We start from the raw sequence: 17,238 nt of genomic DNA, 5'->3' as shown, positions 1-17,238 counted from the left end.
ACTCTCAGGCAGAGCCAGCTGGTACCACGACCAGGTAGTACCACAATAAGTATCAGGGTAGGAGAAGGGAGGCTGTGTTAGTCATAATCCCTTCAGCATGTTCAGTTCCCAGTTGACCCCCACCCTGGTATGGCATCTCCCAGAATATCAATCCGACAGCCCCAGCATCTTGCAAAAAGCTGAGAGCTAAGAAGCTTAAACTATTTCCCAGACTAGACTCCAGGTCATGAGGACAAAAGCATTCACAACAGCAGCTGGCTCCTGTAAGTTGCGAAGAGACAAAAATGCTAATGCTGAACACCAACTGGATGGGTCTGGAGCATGTTCCCATCCCCAGCATTAAGCTGATCAGTATCTCAGAGGCCTTTGGCTGAGTTTAATGGACACAGAGGACAATAGTCTCAAAGGCCCGGTAAAGGAAGATTAAAAATGCACTTGTCTGCAGTTCAGGGAAAACAATTAATGATTATGTGTTGTAAGTCATAAAATACAGAAAGGGGAAAACAGATGACTTATCTCTAGGCATATTAGAACGCTGCTTCTGATGGGCAGGCTTAATCAGATCTTGATGCAGTGTTCTGACAGATGATTATTAGTTAACATGCCTTGAACTTAGCTCAAGGAGAATGAAATGCAGGTTTCTCTGTTCCTATGAAACTTTCGTAAGCCGAAATGGCATAAAGCAAAGAGCATTTATCATTAATTTATTTGGAAAAAAATTCCAGTGTTTCAAGTACCCCAAAAATACCTACCAAATCATACCAAATATGCTTAACTACCAGTTTTACACTAAGCGGAACACCCTCAGGAGCTCTCTTAGGTTTTTCTGATATCTTAGGACACATTTTGCTAACGGATGCACAAAATAAATGGAGATAAAACACAGATGCTCACACATGCAGTTCAAAGCTCTAGCAGTAGATACTGAGATGCTGAGTGTAGTTCTTTAGGAAGGAACTTGGTGGGGCCACTTGCTCCTCCGGATTGTGCTGCCTCTATAACAGCTTATTGCAAAATAAAGTCTGAAGGCTATTTTCAATTTTCTTCATAAAAGCGAAAATTCTCTTCGGATTTCTTTCAGTTAGTGAAAACAGGTACTAATGTAGGTCCTTCATAAAAGCCAAGTGGTGTAAAGTGAAATTCCAAAAAGTGGGGGATACCTGTACTTGGGGTACCAATATCCAATAAATTCTAAACAATACTTACTTTAGGGTCTGAGCTCTTGAACTTTAACCTTTCCACCAACTCTATCATAGCCGCCTTTAATCCGCCCGAGTCTTTGCTCTAGGAAAAAAGAAAAATCAGGAGTCATTAGACAGCATTTTGTTGCTCTCTCAAACACAAACAGTATTTCATGGGACAATGAAATGGAAAGCATTTTTTTTTTCTCAGCCAAGAAAACTAAACAACTAGGGAGTGCTGCGATGCCCCTCTTCCTATTCTCTACAGATAAAGAGTGTTGGGACATAAACTGCCCACTGACCTGAGAGAACTACTGGAATGAAAATTAAATGCAATTTGTACAGGATGACTTGCTGCTTCATTTCAGTGCTCAATTGCGCCAGTGTTCACTGAGGGCCAGGGCTCTGCAAAAGAGATTTCCTTCTGGGATGTCTAATTAATGACCTAGTGATTTTTATTTTGAACTTCTACACACCAAATACAGATGTATGTAATATTAAATATTCTTCATAAAATAAACACAAAGAAAATGCCCTGAGATATAATTGGAAATGATGTTACAGTATGTTGAATGAATACAGGTTTTTGAGTCAGAGATAAATGGTTTCAAATCTGGGGTATGTCATTAACTAGTTGACTAACCTCTGACAAATTACTTTCTCAAAACCTCCTTTTTCCATAAAATGGAGGTAATGAACAGAGTTATCTGGAGGCTTAACTGAAGTAGTGTTTGTAAAGGTATTAGCACAGTATGTGGCACATAGTGCTTAATAAATGTCACCTAGTATTATTACTGTTATTATTGCCTTGTAATGACTTAGAGTAGCGCAGTCCAATAAAAATGTAATGTAAGCTACAAATGCAAGCCACATATGTAATTCTAAGTTTTCTAGTAACCACAAAAATAAAGTGAAATTAAGTTTAATATATTTAATTTAACTCAGTATGTACAAAATATTATCACTGCAACATGCAATTTCAACATGAGGTATTCTGTATATTTTTTTCAGACTAGGTCTTTGAAATATAGTGTGTATTTCGCACAGCACAATACAACGTGTACTAGCGATATTTTGAGTGTTCCAAAGCCATATATGGCTAGTGACTACTGTACTGGTCAGCACAGATTGAGATCACAGGCTCAAGAGCTGCAGTGTCTGGATTCAAGTCCCAATTCTACCACTAGTGTGTGACCTTAGGCAAGTCACTTAGCCTCTCTGTGCATCGATTTCTTTATCTGTGATATGAAGCTAAACACAAGATCTATTTCACAGGGTTGTTATAAGATTAAATGAGCTAATATATGTCAAGGTGCTTAGAACAGGGCCTGGAGCATGGTAAACACAACAGATGTACGAGACTTTTTTTTATTATTGTCTGTCTCCCTCACAATGTTTTAAATTCCTTAAGGGTAAGGGCTATATCTTTTATCTCTGTATCTATGCCCAGCATCAAGAAGGTGTTTTTTTAAAGAGTCTGCTGAACACAGGAATGAATGAACATACGCTTGTAAGACATGAATACCCTAATAATAATACATGTGTATAGCACAATCTAAAATCACATAAATTAGTTTTATTTTTCTAATCTCAACTCCTTTATGGGATAGGGTAGAATCATCACCCTCATTTTACCAGTGACAAAAAAGGAAGGATGAAGAAGTAAAATTTACCATTTTTATGGAGTGTGTGTGAGGGGTTGGTGGAGAGAGGGAGGGGGGACAGACAATAAAGAAATACAATATAAACAGACACTACAAATATCTATTACTTGAAATTGTCCTTGGGATCAGTGATATTTTCCAAATCTGCAGAACCAACTCCAACTCCTCCAAAACAGGAAATAAGTACTTAGTAAGATCCCATCATATAGATTAAAATAGACTAAAGGCTAAATCTTTTTTCCCTTTAAGCTTCTTTCTCTCCCAAACCTATATAGAAACAGTCTGATATAACATGACTAAGACCAATATCCGCTTCAGATGTGGCCTTCAAGCATAGCTCAGCTGACATTCCCATTTTAGCTGTGGTTCTAAATTTTAGTATTTTTTAAATGATAATTTACAACTCTCTAAATTTCTTCACCCATTTAAATCTTTAACTTCTCTGGTCTCACAATAGACAACTGGGAAAGAAATCTGAAGGTCACATACCAGGGAGTGGGTGAGACACAAAGTACCTAAAAAAGGGTTAAGTTGCCAGACACAATCTTGCTTTTATGAGATGATCAGACAATAAAGCCTGTCTGGTGATATCATTCCTCTAACTTGCTTCTCATTGGCTGAACAAGCAGGTCACTTGTCCCTGGAAAGCTCTCTTCCCCCACATCCCAGCTGCCAGCGCCCATTTTAAGCTCTTCAGTAAGAGCCCTGATATATTATGACTTTCCCCCTGGCTCTAGAGAACAAGCAGGAATGCACGAAACTGTGCCTTAAAACACTCAGAAAGGAAATAAAACGACAAGGGAATCCCTAAGAAGCAGACAGCCTGTTTGCAGGCAGATGTGCCTTGTGTGGAGAGATAAGAGAACCCTTAGCCTTCTTTCACAAAAATACAGTGTATCAGCAGAATCCTTTCTTCTTTTAACAAAGCATCAGCAGCACTGCCTACCCAGGGGGCAGACAGAGAGGAGGCACAGAAACTCTCCCTTCAGGAAATTCACCATTCCACATCCCCACCCCTCTCTCTTTGAGAATTATTCTCAAAGATCAATTGGGGTCTACATTGAGCCAGCTAAACTCAGTCTCTAACTGGGTTGTGATAAAAAACCTTTCCCCTATGGCTTTTTTTTTTTAACCCATAAAATAAGCAGTTGGTCAGAAGGCTCCTCTGGGCAGACCTGCCCCTGACAGCTGCAGGGCTGGGCTAGAGTACCAATGGAGGACCCTGGCCCCCTAATCCACCTTTCTCTTTCCATACTCCAGTCCCTTCCTGCACCTCAAGAAGCCTTATACACACACATTCAAGGTAGTACACTTAAGTTCTGGGAACATGCCTCTCAAGTAGTTGCCCTCGGCACCCTGACCTAGGAGAGCCTGTATCAGGGGTTGAGTCTAATGGCTTGTCCATCCTGGGAGGACAGACTCAGAAAAAGGCTCTGCAGGTCCTGGAAGTAGGTTCAGAACACTATGTCAGGTAATTCTTGGGTCCTGGGTACTTGGAGAATTGTCTAGAAGGAGATGGGTATGGCCAAAGGAGGGCCCTCCAAAGTGTGGGGCATAGGACACGGGCACTGGGTTGCCTAGGTATACGGTGGTATTTGGGTCGGAGTGTCCGCAAACCTTAGGGTGGCATCGTGCTTTAGGTAATTATTTGTTTGCAGAGGAGAGTCATCGGTCAAAGGGGAATGGGAATAGGAGATTGTACCCTCATACTCCCTACCATAGAACAGAACAGCTGCTCCGAAACCTGTGTTCAAACTGAGAAGTAGCCAGAATAGTAACAAAAGACAAGCTAATTCTAACCTTGTAGACTTTTGGTTCCATAAATGGGCAGATCTACTATGTCCTTGGGGTAAGTACTGTGAGAGGCGAAGAAATGAAAGTTTCCTGATCCTGCTCTTCTCTATCTCCATCCCACACAATGCATTCCAAGAACATGAAATTCAATGTGAGCATATCTTGTTTATGCATCTCTTTCCTCCCCTAAGAGAGTTCAGAATAAAAAGAGACAAATGACATGTGTGACACCCACCCCGCCCCTGACTTTGATCACTCTGTGGAGATGTGGGATGCTTCACAAAAGCCAAGTCCTAGGGATGAGTCATAGTAATGCCAAGTAAAAACAAAAAGGCTAACATTTAAAGATATTCTTTACTCTCCAAAGCATTTTCATATGCTTTTCCATTGGTATTTCACAACAAACCTGGAGTAGTGTATTCTCACTTTATATTTGAGAAAATGGTTGGTGGAAATAAAAAATGCCTGGAGGAACCCCAAAATCACAGAGCTCATACAGTCTTTCACTGGCATTTCACAGTAACAAAATAACTAAGAAGTAGTATATTCTCACTTTATAATGGAGGAAAATGGTTCTGTGGAAGTCAAACCATGTCCCCCAATTACAGAGCTAGTAAATAGCAAAACCAGGACCAGAAAGATCCAAATGAGAAAGATTAAAACATACAACAGAAGAGGTTGGTACCAAGAATACACAAAAAAATACATAAAGGATTCCTATACATAAGAAAAAGACAAATAAGCCCAAAAGATATCCCAACAAAGGGAACGAAGATATTAGAAAGTAAAATGCCTAATAAACATGAAAAGATATTTTAAAGAGCTCAATTTATTTAATCAACATATCAGGTTTTATCCACTACACTGAAAAAAGTTTTGATTTGATAAAATCCAGTGATTTGAGGCTCTGGGGAAACTGGGGACTTTCATATGGTACTGATATAAAATGATAAAGCTACTTTGAAGTCACATGCCTAGCAAATCCACTTGTGTCTTTCACCTCTTTAGAAACACTAGCACATGTGTCAGAAGGCATGCAAAAAATATTTATTGCAGCACTGTTTGTAATACTGAAAAACTGAAAACATCCTAAGCATCTATCAATATTGTGTGGCTATACATGTATGTAAAAAAAACTAGAAAAGCAATAATTTGAGGGACCATTATCAGGAACAGTAGTAGGAAGAGTCTTAGACTTATCTAAATGTATTGTCTAATTAAGATACAAAAGGGAGGGAGGGAGAAAGGGAGGACAGACCTAGGACTTCTTCGAGTGCTTCTCTCCACGAGTTTGGCCAAGTATAAATACTGGGATACCATTCCCTTTGTACTGCAAACGTATGAACCAGCAGGTAAAAGAGAGTTCTTTACTTGGTGTTCATGTATGGATTTCAGGCAGTTTGAAATGACCTAAACTGTACAAAAATGTGAAATGTACATGCACTTTTCTAGGGAAAGGGATTTGGCTTTCCTCAGAGTCCCCCAAAAGTTTAACGTTCCTATCTATAGTGAAAAGAGTATTGCACAAAGAGAAAGGAGACCCAGGTTTTATTCCTAGTTCCTCCACTAACTGCTGTGTGAGCTTGGATGAGTCATTTTATACCTCTGGGTTTCTGTTTCTCCTATCTGTAAATGAGGAAAAAGGGACAAATCAGAACCTACATATACACAGCCTGCAGCCTACATAACTTTTTACGCCTTTAGAGTGTTGTCCCACACAGTATCCTGGCAAAGTTTAAATTAGTTGCTAATTTAAAAATCAGGAGATACAACATAACAATAAAACGTTCTAGCTTCCTTTTAAAATCTGAAGGTACGATTGTACTGGGCTCCCATTCCCACATAGCAGCAATTAGCTGAAGCTGAAGGCAAGGCAAGCTCTCTCCAGTTTGTCATGGTTACCCTGGCTTGCTTCTCTCCTTTATATCACCTTTCTCCTCCCTGTAGACAGTTGAAGTTACTATCCCTGGAAGCAACTCTCTCTGAAAGGTTTTTTGTTTGTTTGTTTGTATTACCTCTAAGAGTCCTTGTGTGAACACCATGAAAATTGAGGTCTTTCTTCACAGAAGTTCAGAATACCTCATAAACACACATCTATCCACTCACACCCAAATACAGAAGTAATATACCTCATTCTAATGTAAACATCCTTTGAAAATGGGCAACAGGCAGAAACAAAGGAACAATATGGTAGGTAAACATGGCAAGAATTATTTCTTGACAATCAGTCTCTGTACTTTTATGAGAGTCAGTCTAGTAACAATAACCATCTGGGCACCAAAAGAAAAGTCATGTGTCAGTAGAAATGTAAATGTTAAGTCACTTAAATATCCTCAAATGGCTCCTAAGTATTGAATTCTGTATTACAAAGATTCAGAGGCTGCAGAGTTCAGAAAGAATATTGGCTGCCTGTTTGGTTTTTTTCTATCCCACTGGTCTTGTGCTGGTGCCATGCTTTAAAAAAAAAAAAAAAAAAAAAATCAACTCAACTTTCTGTCATTTTTACAAACAGGTTTTGTTTGGAAGAAACAGTAGAAAAGGATTGTGAGACAATATATAAGAAGTTCTCCTAAGGAATCAAATCAGAAAGCAAAACCTTGTCCAAAGGAAACAGACCTAAAGTTTAGTATCACCACATCATGTACAAAAATTCTTTAACATCTTTTTCACATTATTTGATTTTTCAACTTCAAGTCCACTCATATGTTAGGCAACCATCTTTATATAATCGCTCAGATCCAACATCATTTTTGGGCCTGAGCAAATTCATCACCAAGTCTTTTTAGACCTAACTCCAAAACAAATGCCAAATCCAACTATTTACTCCTCACTATCTCCACTACTGCCCAGTCCAAAGCAGAAACACTGCTCCCACTCTTGCTACTTCACCGTCCATTCTCCACAAAGGAATCAAGAGTGAAATTTTAAGAACATATTGCTTAAACAGTCTATGGCTATTCAAAATCAAATCCAAAATCCTTATCATGGCGTACTTGGTAATCTGACCCCATCTACCACTCCTCTACCTCCCACCCTTACTCATTATATTCCAGCCACCCTTTTCATCCCTCGGTAAGCTTGTTCCATCTCAGAGCCTCTACACTCAATATTTCCTCCCTCCAGACCACTATGCCCTCACATCTTCCCATCACTGGCTCTAACTATGCCCAGGTCACTTCCTCAAAAAAGTCCTTCTCAGATCCTTAAACAGCCTCCCTCTCATTTCCCCAACCTAGTCACTCTTTTTCTCCTTAATCTAGTTTGTTATTCATAATACTTATCCTTATTTGAAATATTATTTACTGTTTAAACTTGTTAAGTCTCTTTTGCTCATACGATATAAGCTCCATGAGACCAGGGACTTAGAATTGTTCATTGTTAAATTCCCTACTGCCCCAAATACTTCACCTAATTTAATAAATAGATCAAAGTAAAAACAATTATGCCACTAACTTCAAACAATATATAAAAATAATTTTAAAAAATACTTCAAAGAATTGTGGTAAAAATTTAATGAGGTAATACACAGAAATTTACAGTATAGAACCTGACACATCATAAGTTCTCAATAAATCTGAGTAATCATTTTATTGTTATTAATTAAAAATATATTGAGTTACTGACTACTACGTATCAAGTACTGAGCTAGAGAAGTGCTGAATGGAAAAAAAATGAACAAAACAATCTGGTACTAATCAAAATACTCTGTACAAACTATCCAGGAAGAAAACTTCAGATAGAAAGGAAAGAAGAGTTTTAGAATATTCAGAAAGTATGTACCTATTAAATACTTTCATACAGATAGTAGAAATCAGGAGAGTGAGTATACAACTTAGAGAGGTTAAATGTAAGTGGGAATAATTAAGACTAGAAGCAAAATGAGATGATGAAAAGAACCTATACTTTGGGATCTGAACTAGATTCATATCCTAGTCCTTCTACTTATTAGCTAAGTGACTGTCTGCAAATCTCAATCTCTTTGAGTAGCAGTTTCCTCAGCTGTAAAATGAGAATCATAACAAGTGCTGATTGTGGGAGTTGGATTGAGATCAACTGAAAAAATCAATGAAAAGCACCTGACCTAAAACCACTCAACTGTTATTGCTATTCTCATCTCTGGAAAGAACCTCAAATTTCAACAGTAGACACGAGTTTCCTGACTCTGAGTTTTATAACCCCAGTTGAAGGTTAGAATTTTCATTCTTCACACACAAGCAATCAGAGTCTACCATTCAACACAGGTTATACCCTGCCAGGGTTCACACAGACCCAAAGTACAGAGTGGAGAATAGTAGGAATGCCTGTAACAGTTCTCTCCGTGATTGCCTACTGAAAGAAAATGGAGGCTATTTTCTAACCAGAAAGTAAAGGGAATATTGCCCCTGCGTCCCCTCTGCTTCTTTAAAAATTTCCAACAGTTCAGAATGTAAAACAGAATTTAAAGAGGACAACCAGCATGACTTGTGAACCTAAAATTAGGCATACCAGCTGTGTTTTGGTTAGCTAGTGCGTAAGGCACCAGCAAGACACTGAAATATACAGGACCCTCTTCTCTGAAGACAAGTTTTTGACCAGTGTATCTGCCCACCAGAGTAGAGAAGGCAGAAGGAGCAAAAGGAGAGGGGGCTGAACAGTTTTCACGCAAAGAAACTCGGTATCCAGAACTTCTACTGCTGCCAGACTAACTGGTCTGGCATTGAACTCAGAATAGAACCTGATGGCTCTATAACGCTAATAAGAGCCACCAACTGCTGAGATCTTACTATATCCCACACACTGTGCTTCTCACATGTATGATCTTGTTTGTTCCTCACTATAACCTAATGAAGAGAAACAATTATTATTATACCCACATTACATATGAGGAAACCAAGACTCAGAGAGGCTGAGTAAATTATCCAACATGACACAGCCAATAAGTAGCAAAACCAGGACTCAAACTCATAGATTGCAAAGCAGCCAACTAAGGCAAGACTGCTGGGTCATTCATACTCATTCTCCCGTTTTTCCTTAGTAAGACCCCAGCTTTTAGTGGCCAGGAGGAAGACTGTTTCCTAACTCCCTCTGCAACTAGATAAGGCCATGGTACGAATTCTGGCCAATGAAACATAAGCAGCAATGTGTGCAACTTCTGGGGAATTCTCTTAAAATAGAGGGTGTGCCCTTTTTCACTTTCTTCTGCCCGCTATCCTGAACTCAAATGTGCTGGCTGGACCTCCAGCAGTCATCTTGATCCATGACAAGGATTATACCCTAAGGACGGCAGAGTGGAGCTGGAAAGAGCCTAGATTCTTGATAAATTCATGGTTCCTCTATACCAGCCTTAGACTGCCTATATCCAAGCTTCTTTTACACATGAGAGAAATAAACATCTATCTTGTTTGAGTTGCTGTTATTTTGGATTTTTCCAAATTATTTCATTATTTTAGATGCAGCTAAACTTAATTTAAACATTGATATACTAAATCACAAAGCAATACTGTCTCTTTCAGTTCTTCATTGATGCCCTGGAACTAGATGAGATTATACTTCATAGCATAAATATACCAAATATTTCATTTGTATCTACTGTCCAACAGGCCTTGTGCTAGGTGCTGGGAACACAAAGATGAATAACATATACCCTTAACCCTAGCAGAGTTTACAACCCACACAAGAAACAGACATGGAAAGAAATAACATTGATAGTATACTGCATTTAGTGCTACAATAAATGTACACAAGCTGTTGTTATGGGAACACAAGGAAAGTTACCTAACAGTGTGTATCTACCTAGTTAAATTCTATCCATCTTTGAAAGTCCACCATCACTACTCCAAGAAATCTTTCCTTATTCCATGCCTTCAGCAGAAATTAATTTCTCTTTTCTCTGAGCCCCCATAACATACTGTTTGTACCTCTTCTATCTTTCCTATTAGACTATGTACAAGCTTCCTGATGTCAGGAACCACTTGTTGTTCTTCTCGACAGGTTGCAAGGCTCACCATAGTACTCAAAAATTATTCAAATAAATAAAATTAACTTAAAAAAAGCCAGTCTTTGACACTAAAGTTAACTATATGCTATAGCTTCAACATATTAAAATGAATGTTTTCTCTAATATTCTATTTAAGTTAAAAGCAGATTACTCTGCTACCTGACAAAAAACTAGCTAAACCCATCTGAAGTGAGTTTTATAATTAAATGTTCAACAAGAATAATCTAGCACATTAAAATCTATATCAGAGTCACTGCCCATATGGTTATTTGCCATAAATTATGGATTGAGCCTTTAGTATATGTGGAGAACTTTGTTTGTTTGTTTGGCTGTATTTTATTCTTGATTCATTTTTGACATCTGGAAAGGGCATCAGTACTAATTTGTTCCCAATGCCATACTGACTTGATCCCTATCATACTGATACACATATCCCAAAAACAAAAACACATATACAAAGGACTTAAGTCTCCCAAGGCCAGAGTTCTGTGTTTCTCTCCCCATTCTCATCTCTACCCCACATATGAGAACTAAAGTTTTTGTCCTACCTATTCTTTGTGGCCATAGGATCCTGGTACAGAAGTCATCAGAGGAAAAAATCGTGAAATTCTAATAAAGTCTATAGCTTTGTTAGTAATACGGTGCCAATGTTAAGAAGACTACACCAAGCAGCTTTAGAACTCAGGACATCTGCTGATTGAAAAAAAATGGACTGTACATTTATTTGATTAGGGGTTGCAAGTTAGGTGGCAAGGGAGGAGAAGGTAACAGAAAGCAAAGCCTGTGGCATTTCAGACATTTAAAGGAGACCCTTTCCATGAAGACTTGGAATCTTCCCACCCCTTCCAAAGAGTAAAATCCCAGAGTAAAGGCAAACTAAAGTAAACTTGTCACTATATCACCCTCCAAAGGGGACTGTGGGGAGTCTTGCCTTGGAGCTGAACAAAATGGGTTGAGGGGAGTGGCTTGGGTTGGGATGAAAGAAAATTCTTCAAGAGGTTGTAAACTTGGGAAGACACCTCCTGAAAATCTGGTCTCAAACAATTTAGTTTAAGGAGGTTCTAAACAAGTTATACTTTCAGGCTTTAGCAGAAGCAAACTCAAATCCTCCTTCAAATACAGTTGCATGCCAAGACTTGGGAAAATCCCCACAAATAATTTTTTAAAGGCAATAAGAAGCTATGCAGTCAAACATAATGAACAAAAGGAAATAAAGAAACATGAAAAAATCATCAAAAACAACAGCAGAGAGAGATCCACAAAGTCTTCACCTACTGGACTCATCACATTATAAATGAACACACTTATTGTTCTTAAAGGAATAAAGAGGATAGCTACAGTATGAACGAAAGATAATAAGAGGATATAATTCACAAATTTATACTAATACATTTGGAAATTTAGACAAAATAAACTTTTGGGGAAATAACATCAAAATTGACAAGGAAAATAGACAACTTGGACAGAACTATAACCATTAAATTGAATCATAGCCAAAAATACTATATAAAACAAAATAAAATTATGCCTCCTGTCCTCCTTCCAGCCCTCTCTCCCCCTACCCCCACCATTTCTCTTTTCAAGTCCAGAAGGCTTCCTTGGTCAGTTCTACCAATCATTCTGGGAACAAATATTCCGATCTTATACAAACACTTTCAGAGCATTAAAAGAGAAAGAAAAAGAAAATATGTGAGAAGCAAACAACTTGACTCATATCATGAAGCCAATATAACCTTGATAGTAAAATCTCATGAGAACAATAAAAGAAAGGAAATTTATGAGCTAATTTCTCCCATAAATATAAATTAAAAACCTACACAAATTATTAATAAACCAAATTCAAAAATATAAGGATACTTCATCATGACCAAGTTGGGTTTACCCTAGAAATGAAAGGTTGCTTTAATTGTACAATATAATAATAATGACACAAAGGGATGGAAATAAGACGATATATATGGACATTGCCTGTATTTGCTAAAAGCAGCACTTGAAGGATAAAGCAAAAAACTTTTAATGTAAGTGGGAAATCAGGTGAAAGGGGCAAAGGTGAGAGGCTTTTGAGGCATGTAAACATATTACTGATTTTTAAAATTAATTTAAAAGTAAATCAATTAATGTAATTAATCCCATTAAATAGTAAGGGTAAAATCACTTGAATACCCTAACAGATACAGAAAAAGCATTTGATAAAATTTAAAACCCATTCAATATTAAACTCTTTAATAAACTAGGACTAGAAGGAAACCTTCTTAATCTGATGAAATATATATGTAAACAAACATCACATTATTTGTGAAATGTTGTAAATAATCCCTCAATTAGGAGCAAGGCCAAAACACCCACTATCACTTATATTAAACATTTTACTCAAGGTCCTATCTGAGGCAGTAAGGTAAGAAAAAAACAAGTAACAGGTTATAAGGATTAGAAGGAACAAAAACTGCCCCTCTTTGCAAATAATATTATCATGTATGCAGACTGAACCTATAGATTAATTATTAGAATATGTAAGGGAATTTAAGAAGATACCTTAATACAAAAAAACCAATATATAATCATATTCCTATACACAATCAGAAAAGAAAAATTAAAAACATTTTTTATAATACTATAACATTGTAAGTATCCAGAAATATATTTTGCAATGATGTACAAGATCTTTCAGAGAAAAATTATAAAACTTTATTGTAAGGCAATAAAAAGACCTAAATAAAGGGATCAGAAAACTTCAAGTTATAATAATATTAATTCCTCATGTATTGGTTTATAAATTCAATACCATACTGAAAATGTCCTGCAAGCTTTATATAACTATAGTATGAGCCTAAGAAATGTAAATGGCCAAGACTGGCTGAGACACTCTCCTAGAAAAACAAAGTGGAAGAACTTGCTCTACCACATATTAAGACATGTTACAAAGCTATGGTAACTGAGAAAAGATGTTGTTCACACAGGGACATAACTAATAGATCAATAACACAAAATAAAAAAGCCAAGAAATACATTCGCACGCATATGGGCACTTGATAAATGACAGGAGGCACAGCAGATCAGTAAGGACAGGTTTTACAATAAATGCTGCTAGAGCAACTGGCTATCTGTATGGAGGGGAAAATGAAATTGAGCCCCTACGTCCGCCACACAAAAATCAGTAAGTTGAACAACACACAGAAAGCATTAATAAAGAAAATTATTGATAAAAATTCTACTACCTTAAAATGAAGAACTGCATTCAAGGCATGAATTTTTGAAAAGAAAAAGAGAAAACAGAATATATAAGAAGATACTTGCAACCCATATAAACAACAAGGAAGTCAGAAATAAATATGTAACACTCCTAGAAATTAATGAGAAAAAGATAGACAACCCAATAGAAAAGACTTGAAAGGGCACTTCAAAAAAAGAAATACAAGATATTCAAAGTCATCATTAACCAGAAGAATGCAAATTTAAACCACAAAAAGATATTACCTATTCACAAATTGACAAAAATTAAAAATTCTGTAATAGCAAGTGTTACTGAAGATACCAAACAAGAACTCTCAAACACTCTTCATGGCAATGCACATTGGTACAACTACCCTGGAAACTAGTTGGCAGCATCTAGTAATATTAAACATATTCATAGTCTATGACCCAACAATCGCACTCTTAGGTTTATATTTCATTTAAGTGTACATAGATGTGCACTGGGAACAAGATTTTTTTATACAAATATTTTTTATAATGGCCAGAAGTTCCAGAAGCTGGAAATCAAATGTTCATTATTGCCAGACTAGATAACTTGTGGCATATTCATAAAATGAAATTCTATACAGCAATGAAAATGAACAAACCATAGCCACCCACAAGATGAATTTCACAAATACAATGTTGAAAAAATTAAGCAAAACCCCAAAGAATGCATGATAGTAATATGATACCAATTGCGCCAAGTTCAAGTAAGTTTAGGAATGCATACATATGTGGTAAAAGGATAAAAGATAAGTAAGGAAATTATCACTGCAAAAGTCAGTATAATGATTGCTTAAATGGAAGGGAAATGATAATACCTGAAAAAGGGCATGGATGGGGCTTTAATACTGCTAATATTGTATTTCTTAATCTTAGTGGAAGTTACACTAGTATTTGCTTTATAATTACTCGTTAGACTGTGCATGTATTTTTACACACTGAGTGTGTATTTTATAATAAAAAAAGGAAAATCTTAATACAAGGATTTTCATCATCAGAGTATTTTGTTATTTCAGTGCTAGCAACTGCAAGGCGACTTTTGGAATAAAAAGTCATCATAAGAGGACAACATTTACTAATGAACTGATCACTTAGTAAACTGATCACTCCAGCCCTGGCAGGGTAGCTCAGTTGGTTAGTGTCATCCAGATACGCCAAGGTTGCAGGTTCAATCCCCAGTCAGGCCACATACAAGAATCAACCAATGAATAAATGGAATGAAATGATGTTTCTGCTCTGTCTCTCTCTCTCCCTTCCTCTCTCTCTCTCTCAAATCTATTATAAATAAATAAACTGATCACTCCACTCAAACGTTCCTGCCTGGAATGCTGTTTCTCTCACTGATTGTACACACCCAGAATACAAATAAAAGGAAAGTCATTTGCACATTCATTCATTCATTCAACAAATATTTATTAATGTCTACTACTTTCCAACACTGTTCTAGGGGAACAGTAAGGTCCTCTAGCAATTTTGCTTCCACCCTTTCATCCTGCCTTCCAAACAAGTATCAAACATGAAGAACCTAAAAGGAACTCAGGGCACACATTAAGTTATTATAAAAACCCCAACCTTGGGGAGTCTTTACACTCATCTGCTTGGATTCATTTGGCAAAATTCAAGAGCCCTAAATCAAGGCACTAGTTTCAACAATGGTGATGCTGTAGGAATCAGCTTAAGTGGGGTCAAAACTCCCAATAAGCCGGGCCAGCGTGGCTCAGCAGTTGAGCATCCACGTATGATGCAGGAGATTGCACCTGGATTCCCCCTCAGGGCATATATGCCCGGCTGCAGCTGCATCCCCAGTGGGGGGCGTGCAGGAAGCAGCCCATCAATGTTACTCTCATCATTGATGTTTCTATCTCCCTCTCTCCCTTTCCCTTCCTCTCTCTAAAATCAATAAAGATATATTTTTTAAAAAACAACAAAACAAAAACCTCCCAAAAAATGCTTTACCTCGGATCCAGGGACCAGAGGCTTGCAATTTTCCAGAAACTGTATACTAGATTTTGTGTGTACATGTATTTTTCTTGGGTCAGAGTTCAGAACTTTCATCTGATTCTCTAAGGAGTTCAACCAAAAGGGTGAATAGCACTGCTCCCAACAGGCTGAACAGACTAACTTTTTGGGGACATGATGGAAGTGAGAGTGGCCGCAACTACGCCAAATGAGTTGAAACTCAGGTGTCCTGACCTCTAGGCCTGTGAATACCCAATACTTACTCTTAGTTCTTCGAAGGCTTCGTCTAGGGTGGAGAGTTGGTGGCCCTGGTGAGCCCCAATGACTGGACAGAGGACACAGATGAGCTGCTTATCTTCCTGGCAATAGGTGCTCAAATCGAGCCCATGGTCCGGACACTTCCTCTGGGCCACTCTCTCTGCTTCCATTTCTATTTCTGGGTCAAATTCACTTTCTGCCTCAGTTTCTCCCTCCGCCTCGGATTCTCCATCTTCGTGGTTGTCCTCCTCCGCCTCGCTCTCTTGGTCATCCTCCATTTCCTCCTCACTGTCCTCTTCGCTCTCCTCGTCGCTCTCCTCCTCCGTCTCGCTCTCCACTTCGGACTCGCGGTCTTCCTCGGCCTCGCTCTCCTCCCCCGCCTCGCTCTCCAGGTCTCTCTCCTCCTCCACCTTGGCCTCCGCGCCTTCCTTGCCCTCGCCTTCCCCCAGGCCTAGGGAGGGCCAGGCCTGGGCTGCGCCGTGGACGTACTCGGCCAGGTGGTGCCCGGGGAACTTCTGCCTGTGGCCCTCGGCGTGGCGGCGGCAGTAGCAGAAGCCGCACTCCCGGCACACTTCCTCGGCCCCGGGAGCCTCGTCGGGCTCGCACTGGTCACACGTGCCGTCGTGCGGCAGCTCCTCGAAGGCCGCGCCCACTCCGGAGGCCATGTGGGTGCGCTGACGAGGCGCAGGCCTCGGGGCCCCGGCGCTCGCCGCCTGGCCTTCGCGGCCGCCTCACGTCCTCCTCCCGCCGGGTCCTGTCCCAGGGAGTCGCCGCCCGCCCGGGCCGCGCGGTGTCGCGGAGCAGACCTGGGGCCGCGGCGCCTTTGCCGCCGGCTCCGGGCAGCCCCCGCCGGCCGACGAGCAGAGGGCCTGCCGCCCGCTCCGCCGCCCGGCGCCCGCTGCGCTTCCTCGGGCCGCCGGGCACTTCCGGCGCGGCGGCCCCGCGCCCCCGTCGGCCCCCGCGCCGCGCTGCCCCCCGGCCGCTCGCTGCCCCGGCGAGATCCCGGCGCCGCGGCCCCCGCGCCGCCCCGGTTCCACTTTCCCTTTCCCTGTCAGGCGGCCCCTTTCACTTCCTGAGTCACTTAAAGTGGCAATGGCCCTTTTCCGCGGTTCCCGCGGGGGCTCCGCATCCCCGGAAGGAGGGGGAGGCGGGCTGAGGCCGCCCTCGC

General features: G+C 39.7%; 1 protein-coding gene across 1 annotated transcript in view; it reads right to left on the bottom strand.

The window, feature by feature from the left end:
• TRIM44 (TRIM family member 44) overlaps positions 1-16,750 on the bottom strand; it is an 81,298-nt gene extending 64,548 nt beyond the window's left edge. Inside the window, exons 1-2 of the mRNA XM_016206223.2 lie at positions 16,076-16,750; positions 1,207-1,284 (exon numbers count right to left, since the gene is read on the bottom strand). Of these exons, the coding sequence (XP_016061709.2) occupies positions 1,207-1,284; positions 16,076-16,735 (738 nt within the window). The 5' untranslated portion in view covers positions 16,736-16,750. The remainder of the gene's footprint in view (positions 1-1,206; positions 1,285-16,075) is intronic.
• Between the last annotated feature and the right edge of the window lie 488 nt (positions 16,751-17,238).

The sequence above is a fragment of the Miniopterus natalensis genome, chromosome 11, assembly GCF_054644295.1.
Source record: "Miniopterus natalensis isolate mMinNat1 chromosome 11, mMinNat1.hap1, whole genome shotgun sequence".
NCBI classification, from domain to species: domain Eukaryota; kingdom Metazoa; phylum Chordata; class Mammalia; order Chiroptera; family Miniopteridae; genus Miniopterus; species Miniopterus natalensis.
Note: the sequence above shows the minus strand (reverse complement) of the source record. Positions and strands in the feature narration are given on the sequence as shown.